This window comes from Onychostoma macrolepis, chromosome 22, assembly GCF_012432095.1.
Source record: "Onychostoma macrolepis isolate SWU-2019 chromosome 22, ASM1243209v1, whole genome shotgun sequence".
NCBI classification, from domain to species: Eukaryota; Metazoa; Chordata; class Actinopteri; order Cypriniformes; family Cyprinidae; genus Onychostoma; species Onychostoma macrolepis.
This window is the reverse complement of record NC_081176.1, coordinates 15261516-15282450: the sequence shown is the minus strand read 5'-3', so window position 1 is coordinate 15282450 and position 20935 is coordinate 15261516. Positions and strand designations below refer to the sequence as shown.

Sequence of the window (20935 nt, the reverse complement as noted above, 5' to 3'; positions counted from 1 at the left end):
GAATTATAAACCTAGAAAGTTAAGAGTATGTGCTTGACAAATGTTTTCAGATGAATGATGAATTTTACAGACTTAAACCCGCGGAAACCAGATTTGTTTTTTTCTTTTTATCGCCTGTTTTATCCACCAAGTGAAACTGCAAATATGATTCATAAAAATTATTTCCATGATATGGCTGGAAATGTGTAAATTAGAGACTATTGTGTTTAAATACATTAAATAAGACTAGGGCTGGACGATATGGCCAAAATTGATATCACAATATATTTCTTAATTTCGGTCGATACGATATAATTCCGATATCAATATGAACACTATTAAAAAAAGCCTCATTAAAACTGCCAAGAATGCCCACAACAGATGTCTGTACCAATGAACTAATGAAAAATTAATTTGCCAAGTCTATGAACTCCTCCTATAAAACTATATAATATTTTAGGGGGACTGCACAAATAAATTAATGTTCACCTTTTATTTATATTTAGCCTTCATACAAACATGAATTGTGAAATCACTGTCAAATAAACATCTCAGACTCACCTTATTAATATCTTTAACTTCAAACTATAGGCTAACATACACTACCAGTCAAAGGCTTTTGAACAGTATGCTTTTAGTTTTTTAAAGAATTCTCTTCTGCTCACCAAGCCTGCATTTATTTGATCCAAAATACAGCAAAAACAGTAACATTTTGAAATATTTACCATTTAAAATAACTGTTTTCTATTTGAAAATATTTTAAAATGCAAGTTATTCCTGTGATTTCAAAACTGAATTTTTTTGCATCATTTCTCCAGTCACATGATCCTTCAGAAATCATTCTAATATTCTGATTTGCTGCTCAGAAAACATTTATTATTATGTTGAAAACAGCGGAGTAGAATCTGATTCTCTGCCAGTAGGAGGCGCTGTGAGAGCGGTAGAACTAGCGGTTTCCCCGGTAACGGCTGTAATCTAAGCAGCTCCACTCGTGAACTCTACTTTATCAGATAAAATGAAAATGCCATCAAAACTATTCTGAAGACAGTATGTTCCCTTCAGAGATACATTCACATAAATCACCCGCTTTTTGAAACGTGCAGTGCTCATGTTTATTCAACAAAGTCAAACGCCACAAATAAATCAGTGTATGGGAAACACTGGTAATGTATATCGAAATATCGGAAATGTGTTTAAAAATCATATCACCGTTATTGAAAAAAATTATATCGTGATACATATTGATATTGAATTATTGTCCAGCCCTAAATAAGACTAAAAACTCAAATTTAGAAGCAAATTGTTTAACAGTGTTATTAAATTATTACTTTAAAAACTTAAAGGGTTAGTTCACCCAAAAATGAAAATTAGCCTATGTTTTACTCACCCTCAAAGCATCCTGGGTGACTTTCTTCTTTTAGACGAATCCAATCGGAGTTATATAAAAAATTGTCCTGGCACTTATAAGCTCTATCATTGCAGTGGGCGGGTGTTTCTGTTCAACAGTCCAAAACATGTTAAATAAAGTGCTCGCATCCCTAATAAAACGTGCCTCACACGGCTCCGGGGCATGAATAAAGGCCTCCTGTAGCGAATCTATGCTTTTTTGTAAGAAAAATATCCATATTTCAAACGTTATAAACACTTTTCTCTCACTTCTGCTGACTGTCATACGCGGAAGCTAAAGTAAGGGAACTTTGCTTCCTTTGCTCATGTAAACAAACTCGTGAGACTAGCATATCTCAGAGGCGTGCGAACAACGCATATGTCCTACGTTATCCGCTGGAACGGCTTCCGCGTACGATAGATAGCGGAAATGAGAGAAAAGTGTGTATATCGTTTGAAATATGGATATTTCTTACAAATACACATGGATTCGCTACAGGAGGCCTTTATTCACCCCCTGGAGCCGTATGAGGCATGTTTTATTATGGATGCGCACGCTTTATTTAACGTGTTTTGGACTGTTAAACAGAAACACCCACCCACTGCTTGAACAATGCTTGAAATAGCAAGGACAGTTTTTAATATAACTCCAATTGGATTCGTCTGAAAGAAGAAAGTCATATACACCTAGGATGCCTCGAGGGTAGGGATGGGTATCGTTTACATTTTATCGATACCGATACTGCTTATCAATCCTGGTACTTATCGATACCATTTGGTGCAAAAAGATATGATGTGAAAAGTTATTTTATTACTGCAGAACTTTAGCAACTGTATTAAAGTTCTTCAGTCATGAGCAGTGAGTTATTTTTCTCTTTGTGTTTTATTTTATTAACATTAAATGAATAGTTCACCCAAAAATGAAAATTGTGTCATCATTTACTCACTCTCAAGTTGTTTTAAACCTGAATGCTTTTTTTTCTTCTGTTGAACACAAGTTATTTTGAAGAATGTGGGAAACCAAACAGCTGTTGGTCACCAGTGACTTCCATAGTATTTTCTTTTTTTTTTTCCTACTATCAAATTCAATGTGGACCAGCAACTGTTTGGTTACCCACATTCTTCAAAATATTTTCTTTTGTGTTCAGCACAAGAAAGAAATTAATACAGGTTTGGGACAACATTTGAGTGAGCAAATAATGACAGAAATAAAATTTTAGGGTGAACTATCCCTTTAATGACAATCGGCAGAATGTTTACTGTCCCTTTAAGACCTGCACGCATCTAATATATAGGCACGCATCCGTTTTCTCTCAGCTGTTTACTTTCATTTTAGACATAACCAACTGAGCCTATACATAAACCTTGTGTATTTTGACAGCATTAGCGGAAAAGATAACTTAGTTCAGTAATCAGGCGCTGTTTAACAGGCTTTTTAGTGCATGCACTTCGGGTGTACGGGCTCAGAAAAAGCACACGTCAGAACAGCACATGAATGAAAAGTTTAACCGGCAAGGCTTTAAAGCGCATGCAAATAATGTACTTTTGTGATTGCGAATAAGTGCAGTGTCCCGTGAGAGTAACTCCACCGCTGAATTAACACTGATGTGAATGAATGTGGCGTTGTACACTATATTGATACGGCGGTGCCAGAACTGCAGCTGATAGGATGTGCGCTGTAGCATTATACTACGATATTTCTTCAAAAGCAGATCGTGGAGACATTTTTATAGTCCACGATCAAAAATCGTCATATCGCGCACCCCTACGTGAGCCCACACTTTCAAACGTTTCACTCTTGCCGCCACTGATTGCACACAAACATGCATGGATATCACACGCATGTCGAGCAAACGACGGCCACATCATTCAGTGAAGGAAAATGTCAAGCAGCAGCTTCTAATTTGTCATTAACATTGAAGTATATGTAGATACAACAACGCAAGTATCGATAACAGTATCGTTTGTCCTGAAGCTTATTGGTAGTCCGATATTGACCCAATTACGTACCAGTCCAAAAAAATACCGGTTCTCGGTACCCATCCCTACTCGAGGGTGAGTAAACACAGGCTAATTTTCGTTTTTGGGTGAACTAACCCTTTAAACATAAGGTTTTAACTACCTTAAAAACTTAATATAATAAAACATATAATAATGTAAGATTACAAAAATATAAATGTAATGCAGTTGATTTTTAAATCTATTTTATTATAATTGTTGAACACCAAATGTCTATTTTGCCCACCAAGTGAAAATATTTTAATGATATGGCTGAAAATTTTATACTACTGTTTCTAAATATTAAAAAATAATTTTAGATGAAAAAGTTCATTCAGACAGCACAACATTATAATGTACAATTTGAAAAATTCATATTCATTATGCAATTTTCTAAAGATTATATCAAATTAACCTTATATATAATTTTTTTATTTATTATTATTTATTAGATTACTTGCATTAATATATTTTTATTCACGGTTCTTTTGTTGCAAAAACAAATGTTGAGAGAATTCATTTTTTAATAAAAGTGGTAATAAATTAAAGTCTAACATGTATTTAATATATTTTAAACATCAATGCTTTTTTGTTTATTAAGATTAACTGTTTATTTCACTTATTTAGTTGTGATTTTGAGATGATACAATAATTGTCTGACCTCCCGCAACACCACCACAAACTCTCTGTTGAAACCCCTGCCTTGAGGAAACAAAGTACTTCCTTACAGCGGTTGAGTTTCCTCTAAAAGCCTGGGCGCTAATTAGCATTATCAAACCTACTGTGCCATTTGTTGCTGATAATGTTACAACGGCTGCATCTTACGCGTCTGACGTTTCACCTGCATGCTATCAGGATCAATTCTCCTACAAGAGAAACCCAAAAGTCACAGGTGCTTACTAGAAACATACGCCACTGGAAGCTTCTTGAACCTAACAAACATATCAACAAATTGCAACTTCACCCGTAAAAGAAGCATTTTAGTGGTGGAAACGATGGGCGTATTGTTTGCAAGAAGCCGTGTGGTGCATGTCTTTGCTTCTGGATCAATAGTCATCCGTGGGCCGTAATGAGGCCTCTTGCCCAACGGAGCGGCTCTATTAGCGGCATGAATAAGTTATCGACGGATGAGAAAGAAAGGTTAAAACAGACACCGCTGCGGCTTTCTTCTGTTTAAGAACGATGACGTTGTTCTTCTTTAAACATTGCCCGTTATGGTTGCGCCTGATCACAAATGCGACTTCCTCGTGGCATCTCTTCTCAGCTGCAGCCTCAGGCCATCATGGGTGCTAAATATAGGTTAAAACATGCAGTGGAAGAAAACAGTGCCAGGAAAGACAAAGCCAGAGGAGGTGAGATATAACAAGGCGTAGTGCTGCGGCAGAGCAGTGGCCATGTCGATTTATGCAGCTGATATGAAAAACGGACTTCAAACTGACTGCTGGATGCAAATTGCATAACTGCAGTGTTCTATCACTTGCAGTTTTTTGGATTCCTGCGGCTTTTCTTTACAGTACGGCTCACGATTTCTCACACCATCTTCAAATGAATTCAAATCAAAGGTTGCACGTTGTTCATGGAGCTGCAGTTGAGCAGAAAGGCAATTTGGAAAACAAACGCGTAATACTTTGTCTGGAGTTGACTTTCACACACGAAGCGTTGGTATTGATTCCTACACATATAGGGAACTTTACCAATTTTTTTCAGGACATCTATGTCTATGGAGACTCTTATGTGCATTTGTGCATCCCAAAACACAACCCTTGCAATGCCTCTTTGGCACTGACATTGTATCTCTGGCAGCTACAGCAAAAAAACAGTAACGGCGGGCTGCTGCTTCTCACTTAGGGCTGTGTTTATGCTAATAAGGCAGAGAGTGTCACAAATGGGTGGGACTTTTTCGATAAGACGACATGTACATATGGAGGAATCATGATTCCAGTCAAATGATGAAATGCCAAATTTGAAACTATGTGGTCCAAATTTACATTGAAACATCAAGAACGAATGAGTTTTAGCTGTTTTGCGAATATTGCCATGTTGCGATTGCAGGCATCAATGCAGATGCAACATTATGAAAGACAACAAGAATTCAAAAGCCATAAATGAAATATGTTGAACCCTAAACCTTTATCCAACAATAAACCAACCACCCTAACATAACTGAAACCCCAAAAACAATAAGCAAATATTTTTGGTACACAAGAACTCACCATATGCCGTCATGGTGCCTACGTAGGGTCCATCCATCACACTCTGATTCTCCTCTGCGAGGGCTTTGATATATCGCTTGCTGAGGTCCAATATTTGCATACGTAGTTGTGCGCTGCTTTCATGCGTCGCCCTCTGCTGGATGGTGAAATGAAGCAGCATCATCCCCCAAATGAAGCCGAAACTCACCAGGAAGAATCCCAGCTTTTGGGAGGACAACTTCCACAGGTACACGGAGCCCATGGCGAGGAAGTTCGTTTGTGTGATTGTGTGCAGTGTGTGCGATTCAGGATGAGTTGAGCCTCATGATGTTTGGGGGGTGTGGTCTACTCTTTCTTTCCCTCACTGTAGTCCATTCCTTTTAGCGCAAGCTGTCAATCACACCAAAGACACGCCCACCGGATGTGCCATCACAATGAAGACACTGGAAAGAAATGGAAAAGTCAAACAATTAAACGACAAAAAATACGTTATTTTCAGGTGACATTTTTGCTGTAAAGATTTTTAATTGGCAGATTATAAAACTGAAGAAAAAAAAAAAATTAAATTCCAAAGAGGAGCCATATCTAGAAACTATAAAATAGAGTTGGACTTCACTTGGGCCTGTACCCAGAAGACCCTAGAAACTAGGGCTGCACGATATATTGCATGCGATTGCACATCACGTCAGTAAAGCCGGTTCTGTGATTAGTAATAAATCTCCATCACCTGTTTTCAAATGGAGCGGCATTTAATACACAGAGCCGCAGTTCACTGACAAGCTACGCAATTCGCGCTCAGAATCGCAGATGAATCGTCTGCGTTATTGAACGTGATATCGAATAGCTTGTCAGTGAACTATGGCTCTGTGTATTAAATGCCGCTCCATTCGAAAACCGGCTTTACTGATGAGATGCGCATGACAATCACATGCGATATATGACCCTCAGAAAACCCATAGCCACCCAAAAGATCCTAGAAATGACCCATGAAAAGCCCGAGAAGACCATAGTAACCACTCACGTGAGGGCTCCAGACTGCAACCAAATGGTTGCATTTTGCGACCATTTTTTCTGCCTGTGCGATTAAATTTTATGTGCAACTGCGCTGCCATTTCTGTTGCATATGAGAGACGTCAAACGGCAACTGAAACTAAAACTGAAAGCATAACGAAACCGTGCTACTCGTTTACTGCGCAGCGCTTAGAGTGTAGAAACTGGTTTATTCTTGCCGTGTCAGCAGGAGCGCGAGGGTGCGTGCAGCAAAAATTACGCGAATATTGAGGAAACGATGGATGGTTTTCAAGCGAAAATAAAGTAAAAGACCGCTTCTTAAACCAGAGAAGGTGAAAATGTTGGTATTCAAAAACATTGACAGTGCTTCTTCGACAGCAAGTTTAGTTTTACTCTTCTTTTTTTCACTTTGAAAAGCTTGTTATCTTTGCTCTCTTTTATTAAATTTTTTTATTCGATTCCTCAGTGTTTGCTAAACATTCTGTAATTTATTATTCGGTATACAGCTTGTGGTGTATGCCATGCCTCATATTATTCGTTTTTGTTAATAAATGTTTTGTAAGCTATAGTTTCATCTATTTTCATGTTTTATTGTTGTTGTGCTTTTTAATTAAGAATAACAATGAATCCATCTTTTGTTTTAGTCTTAAAAAGTGAAAGGTGTGTATGTAAGCAAAACAGACAATTATCTTTTCTTGTAAACAAGATGCAAATTCGAATCCCAAAATTCAAATCACAAATACCACTACTGATGAAAAAGAACGGGTTGAATGTTAACCACTTTCATTTCCATAAACTATGATAAAAGATCATCAGCATGCATTGATTACTCCCATGTTGTAGCGCAAAAAAAAAAAAAAAAAAAGATTGCGACCAAATCATGTGCTCGTGCAACCAACTAAGAAAGTTGATTGTACATGCTAAGAAAGCCCTGCATGTGGCCTAACAACTGCTCAGAAGACCCTAGCAGTCAATCAAAATGTCCTAGTAATGACTCAAAAGGCCCTAGAAATGCCCCAGATGACCCTGGCAACCACCCAAAAGACCCTAAAAATGACAGAGAGGACCCTAGCACGTAGGAACCACCCTAGCGTTGAAGAAAGTACCCAGATAACTGTACCAACCATTCAGACGATGGCCAGAAGTGCCTCGGCTGCAAAGCATGCAAAGGAACCTGTTTTGTTCCACCTGTGCTGCCAGGCAACGTGACTACAGCTGTGACATCATAACAGATGACCGCATAACCAGGGTCACAATACGGTCTCTAGCGTTTCACATTGTTGCGGGATTAAACAGTGTCAGACGTAACGGACCGTGCCATGGCATTTCAGTGAGGGGATCGAGCCAAAGCAAAGGATGGAAACGTTAACGCAAACCTTGCCTGAAAGGCTTCCAGAAAACAAAAGACAAATAGTTATTTTACATGAAAACAAATATACTTGTTTGCATTTGAGCACATTTAAATACAGTCAGCCGAAGGGGATACCACAAAGTACAAAGGCCGAACACACAATAACTGTTGACTTTTCTGATGCGGTTGAACCATTGATGACCATACAGTCCCAGAATAACCACATTTAGAAACACTACAATGTCCTTTCTGACCTACCGACCTTTGATATTTACTAGGGATGCACCGATACCACTTTTTCTAGTACTCGCCCGATACCGATACTTTTATTTTTTGTACTTGTCGATACCGAGTACCGATACCGAGATTTTCATTGCATTTGTACATTTTTTAAATATTGGGTACAGAAACCAACAGAGTATGTATAATGTTAGTTGGTTAACTTAATTTATCAAATAGATACAGTCAAACCAAAATTTATTCAGACACCTTCAACATTTCTCACATTATCACAGTTTATTCGCTATAGTTTATGGTAGTAAAATATGACAAGAACTCAGAGTTAAACTGTGTCAGAACAAATTCAGCTCGATAATATCAGATAACTTTGATAGAAAGGTATGTGATGCATTACAATCAACCAAAATTATTCAGACAGCTGTTAGTATGACAATATTTACACAACTATCAATACTTTGTCAGGCAACCCTTAGACTTAATGACAGCCGGTAGTCTCCTGGGCATGCTGTCGATCAGGTTCATGCAAACCTGAACTTCAGTTTTTTTTTCCCAGACTCGGTCTGAATAATTTTTGGTCCCAAATTTGTATCAATTTTATTGGTAGTCCACTGTATGAAGAATTTTTGGATATAATATGTCACAGTTTACTTTATTTTGCTATCCTCACTTACATAAATGAACTATAGTGTCCTGCACCCACTAGTAAAAAATATCAAAAGTTATATTTGGTCTCTGAATAATTTTTGGTTTGACTGTATATCCTTCGGTTATTTTCACACTTAATTATGCACATTAAAACGTATTTTACAAGTTTTTGTTACTTTGACTGTTCATTTTTTTTTTTTTTTTTTGCTCTATGGTACATCATCTTTAATTCAGTTGCATTAGAGCTGCTAAAATCACGTGTTTTGCTGTAATAATGCAGGGAACCACTCGTTATAAATCTCCTAACTGTGATATTTTCAGAAATAGAAGTCGCGTTTTTCTTTGCTTTTCTTTCTAATGCAGAAACACTCATGAAGCAAGCAAAACATGCACAACGCGCGCACGTATTTGTACTGGTGCAGAATGAGAGGGACAGTACAGCCTAGCGCATTTCACACAGGCTGCTAGTTTCACTTTCGCCAGAAAGTCGTGTTTGCTTAAAGTTGAAAATAATTTATTTATTTTATAGTGAATGCCCCTATAAATTGTCTTATATTTACGATTCAGTTTTAATCCAAGTGATGCATGCTATGTGAGCGAACATCAACAAAGATCACAGAAGTGCGCACGCGCACGCGCTCGCTCTCCCTCCCTACCGTTAAGTAACTTGTGCATTGTTTTGCTTACTTGTTTTTGACATATCCGACCGAACTACAAACGTTCCAGTGATGTCTGTGAGAAAAGTATATTCACTCGACAAGCTCGGGAATCTGCGCCGCCGCGCGCTCAATCCACTCAGCGCTTTGCTTTTCAGTTCGCGCACATCAGCTATAAAGGCATTAATACTGAATGTTTAACATTATTCATTGCATACATCTGCTTCGTAGACGTCCTTAATCTCTAATAACTCCATTCTGCTGCATGTTGTCCTGTTTCTTTGTCGGAATATGACACTTATCACATGCTGTGAGGTATCGGTGCTTGGTATCGGGGCATTTTAACAAGTACGAGTACAGAAGCTCAGTATCGGGCCCGATACCCGATACCAGTATCGGTATCGGTGCATCCCTAATATTTACTATATTGTTTTAATGAATGTTGCTAAAGCAATAAGCCACTCCAGGCCGAGGTGTGAAGCAGGTCTTACAACCATATAAAAACCACTGTAACAAATACCCTTCTGTAGCTGTATAAGGATAAAGGTTAGAGCCTAGATTGGTTTAAAATGTGAGATCATGGCTAGAATAAATGTTATGTCATTTGTAACATATGGCCTTTAACGATATGTTAATGTGTTAGATATGTCTTTTAGGGCCCTATGAAACCAATTATTTGCTTCCCAAATTCCAAGTTTTCAGTTTTAATTTTTCTAGATTCTGTTTTAATGCTTAAGTTAAATTTAAGTAAAGCATGTCAATTAATTGTAATCATGAAAAGTAGGCTATACAATTTAATAATTTTAATTTGGGCCCTTAACTTTTCCCCCCTACCTTTTTCCAAAATTCCATGTTTTTCATTTTAACGTTTCTGGATTCCGTTTTAATTGTTTGACTGAATTTTACAAATCAAATGCATGTACAATCAAGTGAATTTAGAAATTTGTTAACCGGTAGAGATTTTCGACTATATCGTCTCTATCACAGTTACACACTCGCATGACGTTGCTGTGCTAAGTGGTCACGAAAACTTATCATTTGCATGTTTGCACAAGGTTTAAAAACAAGTGATTTTAAGCCATTGAAATGCAATCAGCAGCGAAAGAGAACTCATTTCACAATATGCACACGCTGTCTAAGAGCTGTGTTTCTGAGCACTGTCAATGGGGTGTGCGCATGTGAAGACTGTGCTCAGAGTGTGGGAGTATTGAAAATTGAGTTTATTTTTGCCACTTTATAGGCCTTGAAAGGTTAATTTACGCACCCTTTTGTGTCAAAATGCCCATCTGTGCAAGTATCCTCGTCTTAAGTCCTTATTTCAGGTGTGCAGAATTATTAGGTAGGTTTTCTTTTACAGATAAAATGAGCCAAAAAAGATATTGAACTCAAGAATAAAAGTAAAAAATAATTATTAAATGCCCATGAGAAGGATGCAATAATGCAATAATAGAATTAGCAAAGTTAAGGCATGACCATCGGGCAGCGAAATGCTCATTGGGTCAGAAAAAACAGGTGGAGAAGAAAAGACACCTTAACTGAAAAAGAATTAAGAATTAAGGTGAAGAATTAGGTGTGAAACCATCAGGAACCATTTAGTCTCCAGCGCCACCATTTTCCAGAACTGCAATCTTCCTGGAGTCTCCAGAATTACAAGGTTCAAGGAATGTCAGGTTCTCAGAGACTTTGCTTGGGTAAAAAATTCTTTAAAATGGCCCTCACTTAATAAGAATAACATGCTGAAGTGTTGTGAAATACATGAAGACTGATTTTGTATAGGATTTATGGACAGATAAGTTGTAAGTGACTCTTGAAGGACCAGCATCACATCCTCTTGTACCACAGTTTGAAGAATTTATCTTCCAGAATCTGGCAGCAAGTTTTGGGAGCTCATTTTAGTTCATCTTCTATCCTGAAAAGTCTGTCTTGCAGGAATGATTAAAAATGAGCTCCTAAAACTTACTTAAATTCTATCTCAGTGTGCAATGATCTGAATGACTTTGAAATTATAGGAGGTATATAGTAACAAACATATCAATTGGTTAAGACATCAAGTAGGATAATAAATTATTTTTTTCTTTTTATAATCTGATCTCAAAAATGGAAGTGTGCTTAATAGGTACGTTTACCCTACAATAAAAATGTCATTGAAATTGTTTGACAGATTGCTCAAGATCTACAGAAACTGGATGCTATGAAACTCACTTACCCAGGCATCGTTCACGATTCAAGAGATTGCCCTCTAAAGCCACATCAACTGTCTTGCTTTGCCAAACGGACAGGTTTGACACACACTTAACCTCCCACACACTTTCTCTTCAATGTACTATTGTATAAAATATCAATTAATCTTAGCTACAATTATTAAACACTTCACTATGAAACACACAAACAGAAAACCTAAAAAATCCACTCTACAGTTGAAGTACAAAGCGGTAAACCAGCAGCTCTGAATACTTTCAGATGTAGCAAAAAGCAATAAAGAGCAAAAGATGTCACATACCCACACAGAAATGAGGTCAAGACCTGTTTTTCCATTAGTTTAACAAATCCTACTAAACCTGAAACTAGTATTTTAACAACCCCCGGGGCACAACACACAGTAATGCAAATATGGCTTACTCATATCATATCACATTTAACCATAACTTGAAAATTACCAGTGGTCATTTGCTGCTAAAATTATCCATTATTCTGTCAGTATTAGGAGTGGGTGTAACGCTACTTCGTTAATCTTTGAGAGCACTTAAAATGTTTTACTATTGTGGTTTTACATAACAGGCAAACAAATACTTTTCAGTTTTCTAATAGGTATGGGTCACTAAAAATGAAAGATGTTTCACCCTCAGGCCATCCAAGGCATAGATGAGCTTGTTTCTCCAGATGATTTGGAGAAATGTAGCATTACATCACTTGCTCACAAGTGGATCTTCTGCAGTGAATGGGTGCCGTCAGAATGAGTACAAACAGCTGATAAATACATCACAATAATCCACAAGTAATCCATACTAATCCAGTCCATCAATTCGTCTTGAGAAGCAAAAAGCTGCATGTTTATAAGAAACAAATTCATCAAGAAATTTTTTATTTAAACTATCGCTTCCGGACAAAATATGAGTCCATAATAAAACTTCCTCCAGTAAAAATAAATCCATCCCTTGGTGTCCTCTCACATCAAAATACACCAATATATTTGATTAGAGCTGTTTCTGCTTATAAAAGGTACTTGATATGTGCTTATTTCTCTCCTGCTTCAGACATTGTTTCAATGACGAAAACAATAATTATGGATAGAGGACTCATGTTTTAGCTGGAGGCAACAGTTTGAAGTTGAAAAAGTCTTAATTATGGGTTTCTTACTTACAAACACACAGCTTTCCACTCCACAAGATGTTAACTCATGGACTGGAGTGGTGTGGATTACCTGTGGATTATTGTGATGCTTTTATCAGCTGTTTGGACTCTCATTCTGACGGCACCCATTCACTCCAGAGGATCCATTGGTGAGCAAGTGATGTAACGCTACGTTTCTCCAAATCTGAATGTAGAAAAACTCATCTACATCTTGGATGGCCTGTCCCTTTATCCACATTTGTGACCCTGGACCACAAAACCAGTCTTAAGTCGCTGGGGTATATTTGTAGCAATAGCCAAAAATACACTGTATGGGTGAAAATTATTGATTTTTATTTTATGCCAAAAATCATTAGGATATTAAGTAAAGATCATATTCCATGAAGATATTTTGTAAATTTACTACTGTAAATATATCAAAACGTCATTTTTGATTAGTAATATGCATTGCTAAGAATTCATTTGGACAAATTTAAAGGCGATTTTCTCAATATTTAGATTTTTTTGCACCCTCAGATTCCAGATTTTCAAATAGTTGTATCTCAGCCAAATTGTCCTATACTAACAAACCATACATCAATGGAAAGCTTATTTATTCAGCTTTCAGATGATGTATAAATCTAAATTTAAAAAAAATGTACACTTAAGACTGGTTTTGTTGTCCAGGGTCACATTTTATACATCCGTTTATTCAAAATACTTTTACAAAATACTGCTGATAAAAATATAATCTAGGATGTTTTGTAATTGTTCTGTAAAAAAACACAGTAACTGTTTATAGTCTTGCTACCAAGTAACTAATAGATATGACAAAGTTACTAATAGATATGTACAAAACTACTTTTAAATAATTGACTAGTGGTTCAGACTTAGTTCATTTAAAGTATCAGAAATCGCTGTTCTTGTAAACACAATTGTTGTTTATATGATAAAGTATAATTGCAATCAGATTACACATTTGTCTAAGCTCTTTTTCAAAGCATTTGTAATTATTATTGTGTATAATGTTTAATTACAGGCTTTTGAATGTTCTTCCTGGAAGGGGAAGATCTTCTGAGAGAAGATAATGTTGTGAGAACTTTTGACCTTTGTACACGCTACCTTGTGATAAGCAAACGTCTTGTGCTATCTTAAACTAAGCAGTAGTATATTACACCAAGCAGAGGGCTTAAATTGCCTCTCTCACAGTTTACATTATGATTACATTAAAAGTTATCTATGCTGCACAGTCATGCACACGTGGACATATCCAAAACTGACAGCAACTTTTGTAATTACTCAAATTATATCAGGCTAACTGATTTACACCACAAATGTAATGGCCAAACTTTTAGTTTGTTTGTCGTTTTATTTGTTGCATCCTGGAATTATGACATTGTTAGAACTTGCAAGAATTCAATTGGAATTCTTGAGATCTCATATCAAAACTAAAACATCAGTTTGCAGCTAAACAAAACTACAACTCCTGCGCTTTAGAGGAAACCTGCAGGGTGCGAGGGCCTGAAATAGAGTGGAACAGCATTCACAGAGAAAGTGCCTTTTCCCTCGGAAACTTACGTAACCATAGGACAGCTATGGAAAATGCTGATGAATAATTTACAATAGGCTCTAGCGTTTTTACCAGGAATTGGTCAAAGAGGTTATTGTACTGTACTGACAACATTCAAAAAGATTAATCCGTTGGTCTGACAGAATTTCAGGTTAGCCAACTTGCGCAGTTAACACACCCAAGAACTGAAAGGAATCCTTCTTTAGTAATTGCAAATTAGGCCTGATTAAATGATAGGTGTTATTACTACTCAAACAACTAAAACTCTGCCCACATCTTGATAAAATTCTATAATAAAATGTTGTAAATTTTTTCCAGTCTTCTTAATTTGATCTCACCGACGCTCAGAAGCCCTTAATGGAATTACTAAATCCGACAAATTCCAGCTCTAAGAAACCAAATGTTTTTAAAGTAAAAAATTGACAACTCTAGTAAAAATTCGCGATATTATCTCCTAAAGTAGTTTTGCAGTTGTGTCAACAAAACTTAGCCTCTCAGTTTGTACTTAAACATCACAAGTAACCGTGAATACTGTATCACATAACACTTATTATTCAGTCCCTCCAGGATTTCACGATTTTTTTGTGTGATTTTTGCGATCAAAATGACTGATTTTGTGGTGGTAATTTCCATAAATTTGTGACAAATTTGCGATTTTTTTTCTTCTTTTAAATTATGATATCACATTTACCAAATTATCTCAAGTGAAGTCGCCTTTATTTATATAGTGCTTTTAACAACACAGATTGTGTCAAAGCAGCTTTACAGTATCAAATAGGAAAACAGTGTGTCAGTAGTGCAGAAGGACAATAGTAAACACTCAATTTTCAGTTTCTCTTAGTCAATTCTGAAACATTTGAACTTTTAAAACAACCTTAGGACCCTTTTTCCACCTTACCTATGTAAACATTAACAAAGAAGTATTGTAGCTGTACATACTGCTTGTAAATCCAATTCATACATTTGGTATTTTGGTCTCTTAATAAATTCTGATATATTGATATATATATTATATATTGATATATAAAAAATAGAAGGGAAACAAATTCAATAATTAAACAACACTGCGTAGTCAGCGTTGGTATTGTATCAGACTTTACTGATCAGTGTGCACTTAATGCACTTAACATTATATGAAATTCAAGTTCAAATGGAGTTAACAAAGTTTTTGACCAGCGAATGACGGAGATGGAGTGTCATTAGAACGGCTGTAACTGTTGTCTGAGGCAGCAAGTGCATCGCAATATATGCTTTCATCAACTTTTACAGGTTATATAACGTTTATTGTAGCTATATGGGCGCTTAGTTTTTCTTGTTGTTTAATACACTTGGTCAAAATCTCAAATTAAGCGCTTATGCACAGGATATTTAAAACGTACAAAAGTATATTGGATAGACGGCAAATAACCTACGTCTTCTCCGCTCTTCAAGCACACAAAAACATTAGCCCTTACAGACATAGTGTTTGAGTAAAGAAAACGCTGTACTATTCAAACATCAATTATTTATTCACCCTTTCATTTCGAAAAAGCGGAGATCTCCTCCAGGCTGTGCGCGGCGCGTCAATCTGAGGCGGGGTGAAGTTACAAGGTTTCGCTGAGAGATGATGATCCAATGGCATTACGAGGTTTTACTGACAAGCTCTTTTTAATGCTTATTATTGGTTAAACATTTTTAAAACCCTCTGATTTAAAATAATAATAACGAATTATAATAGAGATATGAAGTTTGGATAATTTTCCACGGCACACCTGACTGGGCTAGGGTATGGCAACTGCATACTCTGCCATACGAAAACGCCGCCCCTGCTCGTGCAGTATATCGGGATATTACTTAGCCCGGTCCTTGGCACTGATGTGATGTGAGGAGGCAGGTGAGACAAATTTGCCGCCATTGTTTCTTGACAGACCGCTCACATACACAGACGTCATCACGTGAACAACATCTTAATCCACGTAACGTAAAATAATTCAGTTAGATGATTATTATTTTATTTATTTTTTTGCGATTATTTTGCGGTTAAATGACGAATTATGCAGGATCACAAAAAAAATGCGACATTTTGTTTATTTTGCATTGCATTCAGCGATCGCGGAATCGCGAAAAACTAGAGGGACTGATTATTATATATCTTAAGGAAATTTTATAATAACACTACATACTATTTTTTTCCAGAAATTAATTCACACACAATGGAAGTACAATTTCCAGCTGTAAAGATTCTTTTCACCACTTCCAAATGTTTACTGAATAAACACTGCTATAATCAGAATCAGAATCAGAATCAGAATTCCTTTATTTATCCGCGAGGGGAAATTCCTTTTTGTTACACCATACACAATTCCCAACCAAAAGAGAAAAGTATAATACGTAGTCCTGATAGCATCTGTGTAGGTAGCCAGTGTTTGCACAATGTGGTGCCACAAGACTAATTACACTGTATTTGTACTTAAACATTCCAAGTAAAATTAAATTTACTGCTGCTAACATCAGTATTTGTTGATACAGCATTGTAATATAACCACAGTTCACAAGTATTCGTGTAATTAAACGTACATAAGAATGATGCTGACAAAACGTCAAATATTCGCTTTTTTAACTTGCAATTTTTGTTTTAAAGCACTGCTCTTTCTGTCTGTTTTACTTCAGGCTTCACATGCAAGTAAATTTCTCTGGAGGGTAAAAAAAAAGCAAAACGAACAGGTTGATCTGGGGCCTGTAACATTAAGCCGGTTTAGCTGGCTAGCCAGGTAAGATTCAGTTTAGTTTTCGCCAACTCTGGGTTTTAGTTTCAATGAAAGTGGTTTGGTTTTTAGCAGTATTCATCGCCATAGTAACTTATGCTCCACAGCTAACCTGCTCCGGGGCAGGTTATGTTCTGGCTTAGAGATCTCAAACCGAAATTTGACCAATCAGCTTCAAGCAAAGTGACACGTCTCGGACGCAATAAAGCCACTCCTCCAGTTTCTCTTACTCCAAATTAAAGGACGCTACATAGTAAAACATTTTTAAAGATAAAATAATCTGATTTTTATTTTATATTATTTATATAATTATTAAACCCTTAATCCATTACACAAGCCAGCTTAGTTTAATAGTAATTATTAAGCTTTTATTTAAAATCATGTAAACATATAGATAATATAGATAATGTGCAATATAAATAAGTTTTAGAATCAATAAAACTTTAAACATGACTACATATGAGCTTAGATTTTTAAGTGTTTTTATACCTATAAATATTATCAACTCTATAAACTAACTTTACAACTTTTACTTGCACTTAAATGGTAAGATGTTATCTTTAAGTTTTCCTCTTTCATGGATAGATCGTTTCATGATCGTGCTATGTAAATGCGTTTAAAGTCTCAGCCATATTGTTCAATCTTCGCACTGACTCTCTCACAAGAAGTGAATCACAGTTTTAAGGCATCTGATTGGCTGCTCATTACTGATGTTACACTTTCATGTGCACGCGCTCCATTAACTCAGGATCAAGCCTGAGTTGACAGAGAAAGTTGATGATCAGCTTCATGGTACCAACAAAGCCGGATTGGACTGGTTTGGTTTTGTCAACTCAAAACTAATCCTGTAACCTTGAGTTTGTTCAGCCACCATCATGGTACAGGCCCCTGGTTTCTGATTCTGGAAAACACTGTCAAAGGAATCGACTAAGCTATTGTGCAAATGACATGTAAAAATGCGCAAAAATCTGTGTGAAAAGTTCTCATTTAAAATGGACATTTGCCATATCCAAGGCCACTCTAGAAATATATGACAGTCTTTGGAATATTCTAAAACATTCTAGAACAGCTGAGGACATTTGTTTAAATGTACAGTCTTTTTCTGGGAAATAAAACCAAAAATATTGATGACATCATCCTGTACTACACAGATTTCCGTCCAATCAAATGTTCTTTGACTGAAAACATCCTTCCTCCTTTTCTTGTCAAGCTATTTCATTGCTTTAAGTTGAAGTTTACTAAATGAAATCACATTGGTTGCTAAACAGATAATGTTGGATTTTAGAATTGGCATGTTTCTGTAATACAGCCCCAGGGCATGGATAACATTTTTGAAAAACATCAAATTTCAGAACACGGCCATTATGCAACCAGGATGTTTTTAAAGGAGCTTCAGCCAGAATATCGCAACTGATTTGACAGCCAAACAACACAAGAGTTGATCCCAGTGAGCAAGCCCTTTCCTCCAGGCCAAAAAGGGCCTTTTCCTGAGCTACACACGCAGGCAAAATTATGCCCGCTGAGGCCTGCTGTCAAAGCAAATCTCTTGAGGAAATTTTCTGAATGCAAAATGCATTCTGTTCGCTTCCACATTTATAAAAAAAAAAAAAGTGGTTACTGTCAGAAACATAGGTTCAGAAGTCGTTACATAATTAAAAATGACACTTTCAAGACTTTTTTAAGGTACGGCTACCAGCTTTCCAATGTAACCACCATAGCAATGCATTTTGGGAAATGTAGTCTTAAAGGAACAGTTCGCTCAAAACTCAAAATATTTCCTCACCCTCAGACCATTTAAGATCAGAACAGATTTGGAAAAATGTAGCATTACATCACTTGCTCACCAATGGATCCTCCACGGTGAATGGGTGCCGTCAGAATGAGAGCAAAAACAGCAGATAAAAACATCACAATAATCCACACCACTCCAGTCCATCAATTAATGTCTTGTGAAGTGAAAAGCTGCATGTTTGTAAGAAACAAATCCATCATTACGATGTTTTAATTTCAAACCATCGCTTCTCCATGGTTTATAATAATGCTTCATGCAGTGAAAAAGTCCATCCCCTGTTGTCCTCTCACATCAAAATCCACCAACATATTTGATTAGAACTCCTTTTGCTTTATTTGTGCATATTTCTCTCCTGATTCAGACTAGATACCGCTTTCAATGGAGAAAGCAGAAAGCAGTATTATAAATAGCGAACGTCTCATTCTGACGGCACCCATTCACTGCAGAGGATCCATTGGTGAGCAAGTGATGTAATACTAAATTTCTACAAATATGTACCGATGAAGAGCCAAACTCATCTAAATACTGCAAGGCGCAAAGGTGAGTAAATCTTTGCAAATTTGCATTTTTGCCTGAACTATATTCCTTTAACTCTACCAAGAGAAATTTTCTGAAAACAGATTCTGAGGGAAATGTAAGAGGTGTTTCCAAGGTGTTTTCAAGACGACGTCAATAAGTGTCAACTCAGCTTAAACTGAAATTGCAACTGACAGTCTCATGTCAGTGCCTGTGGTGAAATCCAGCAAAACCAGTTATCGTCAAAAACCAGGTAAAGCTCACAAAATGGATCATTCTGATTGAATTTCATTTTTGCACACTTAAAACACATCAAAATTCCTGAACTGCTGAAACAGACCATCTTCTATTACCTGGAAGAAAGTCGCTATTTATATCAATCACACCCACAAGTTCTTTTCACTAACCCAACGCAAACCACATCCGTCCCACAAATTAACTTGTATAAAGCATCTCTTATACAGGTTCAAGAGGTCTGAACATAAAGAACGCTTGCAGTAAACACGGTAGAAAAGTAGCCAGTGTAGTCAAAGAGGGGACAATCGACTTGAAACGAATGGCCAAGGTCAACGGCTATTCATTGATACCACAGATTAGACTCTTGATTTACACTGTACTGAAGGTCTATTTACAGACATGTGAGATCAAACGCAGCCCAAGAACAGGAAGTTATAAAGATATGTATGACAATAAAACACTTTTAAGGACATTTCTGAACCTGTTACAACATGGACATTGTGCCAGTTATCGGTTTCTCCATCCTTTGAAGTCAATTCCGTTTCATCAACAGAGAATTTGTTGATCTGCGGCAAGTTATGACTAGCAATTAGGCTTGGGCGGTAATACGGTAATATGGTATACCGCGGGATCTAAAAATAGCAACGGTATCAGTTTCAATACCGTTATACCGTCATAAAAAACAATGCACTTATATAGGAGACGAGGATATATATTAAATATAATTTATTTAATGCCTAAAAATGCGTATGCTTGGTTGTCATCACGTGACAGCATGGAGGAAAAAGAGAGAGAGGGGGAAAGATGGCGAGTCGCGCACCAAGTGACCTGGTCTCGAAAAAGAACACAACTTCTGCAGTTTGGCAGTATTTTGGGTTTCGACGAGCGAGAAGGGAGAGGCGGTAACACGGACGAGGCAATTTGCAAATTGTGCAACAAAAAGGTGACCGCGAGAGATGGAAATACCTCGAACCTAAGGTCGCATATACGAAACCACCATCCACTCACTGCTGCGAGGATGGACCCGAGTTCACTCAGTGCAACCAACATGATCTCACAGAATTCCGTGTAATGTTCACGGACTTAATTAACCTCCGAATCTGTGGTGGCATCACGGAATCGCCGAAAATTCCGTGATGGGCTCACAGAAAAAATTCCGTGATGGACTCACAGAAGTGATACCAATGTAAGTCAGTGACAGGCATCAGCCGTGCTCCACACACGGAAACCCTTAGCATCAACATGCCGACGCGATACTGGGAAATTTATCGTCATCATTATTGTTCAG

General features: G+C 37.0%; 1 protein-coding gene across 1 annotated transcript in view; it reads right to left on the bottom strand.

The window, feature by feature from the left end:
• The window catches only part of mgat5 (alpha-1,6-mannosylglycoprotein 6-beta-N-acetylglucosaminyltransferase), a 76850-nt gene that overhangs the window by 53780 nt on the left and 2135 nt on the right, over positions 1–20935 (bottom strand). The window contains exon 2 of the mRNA XM_058760511.1: positions 5577–5998. Within this exon, the coding sequence (XP_058616494.1) occupies positions 5577–5817 (241 nt within the window). The 5' untranslated portion in view covers positions 5818–5998. The remainder of the gene's footprint in view (positions 1–5576; positions 5999–20935) is intronic.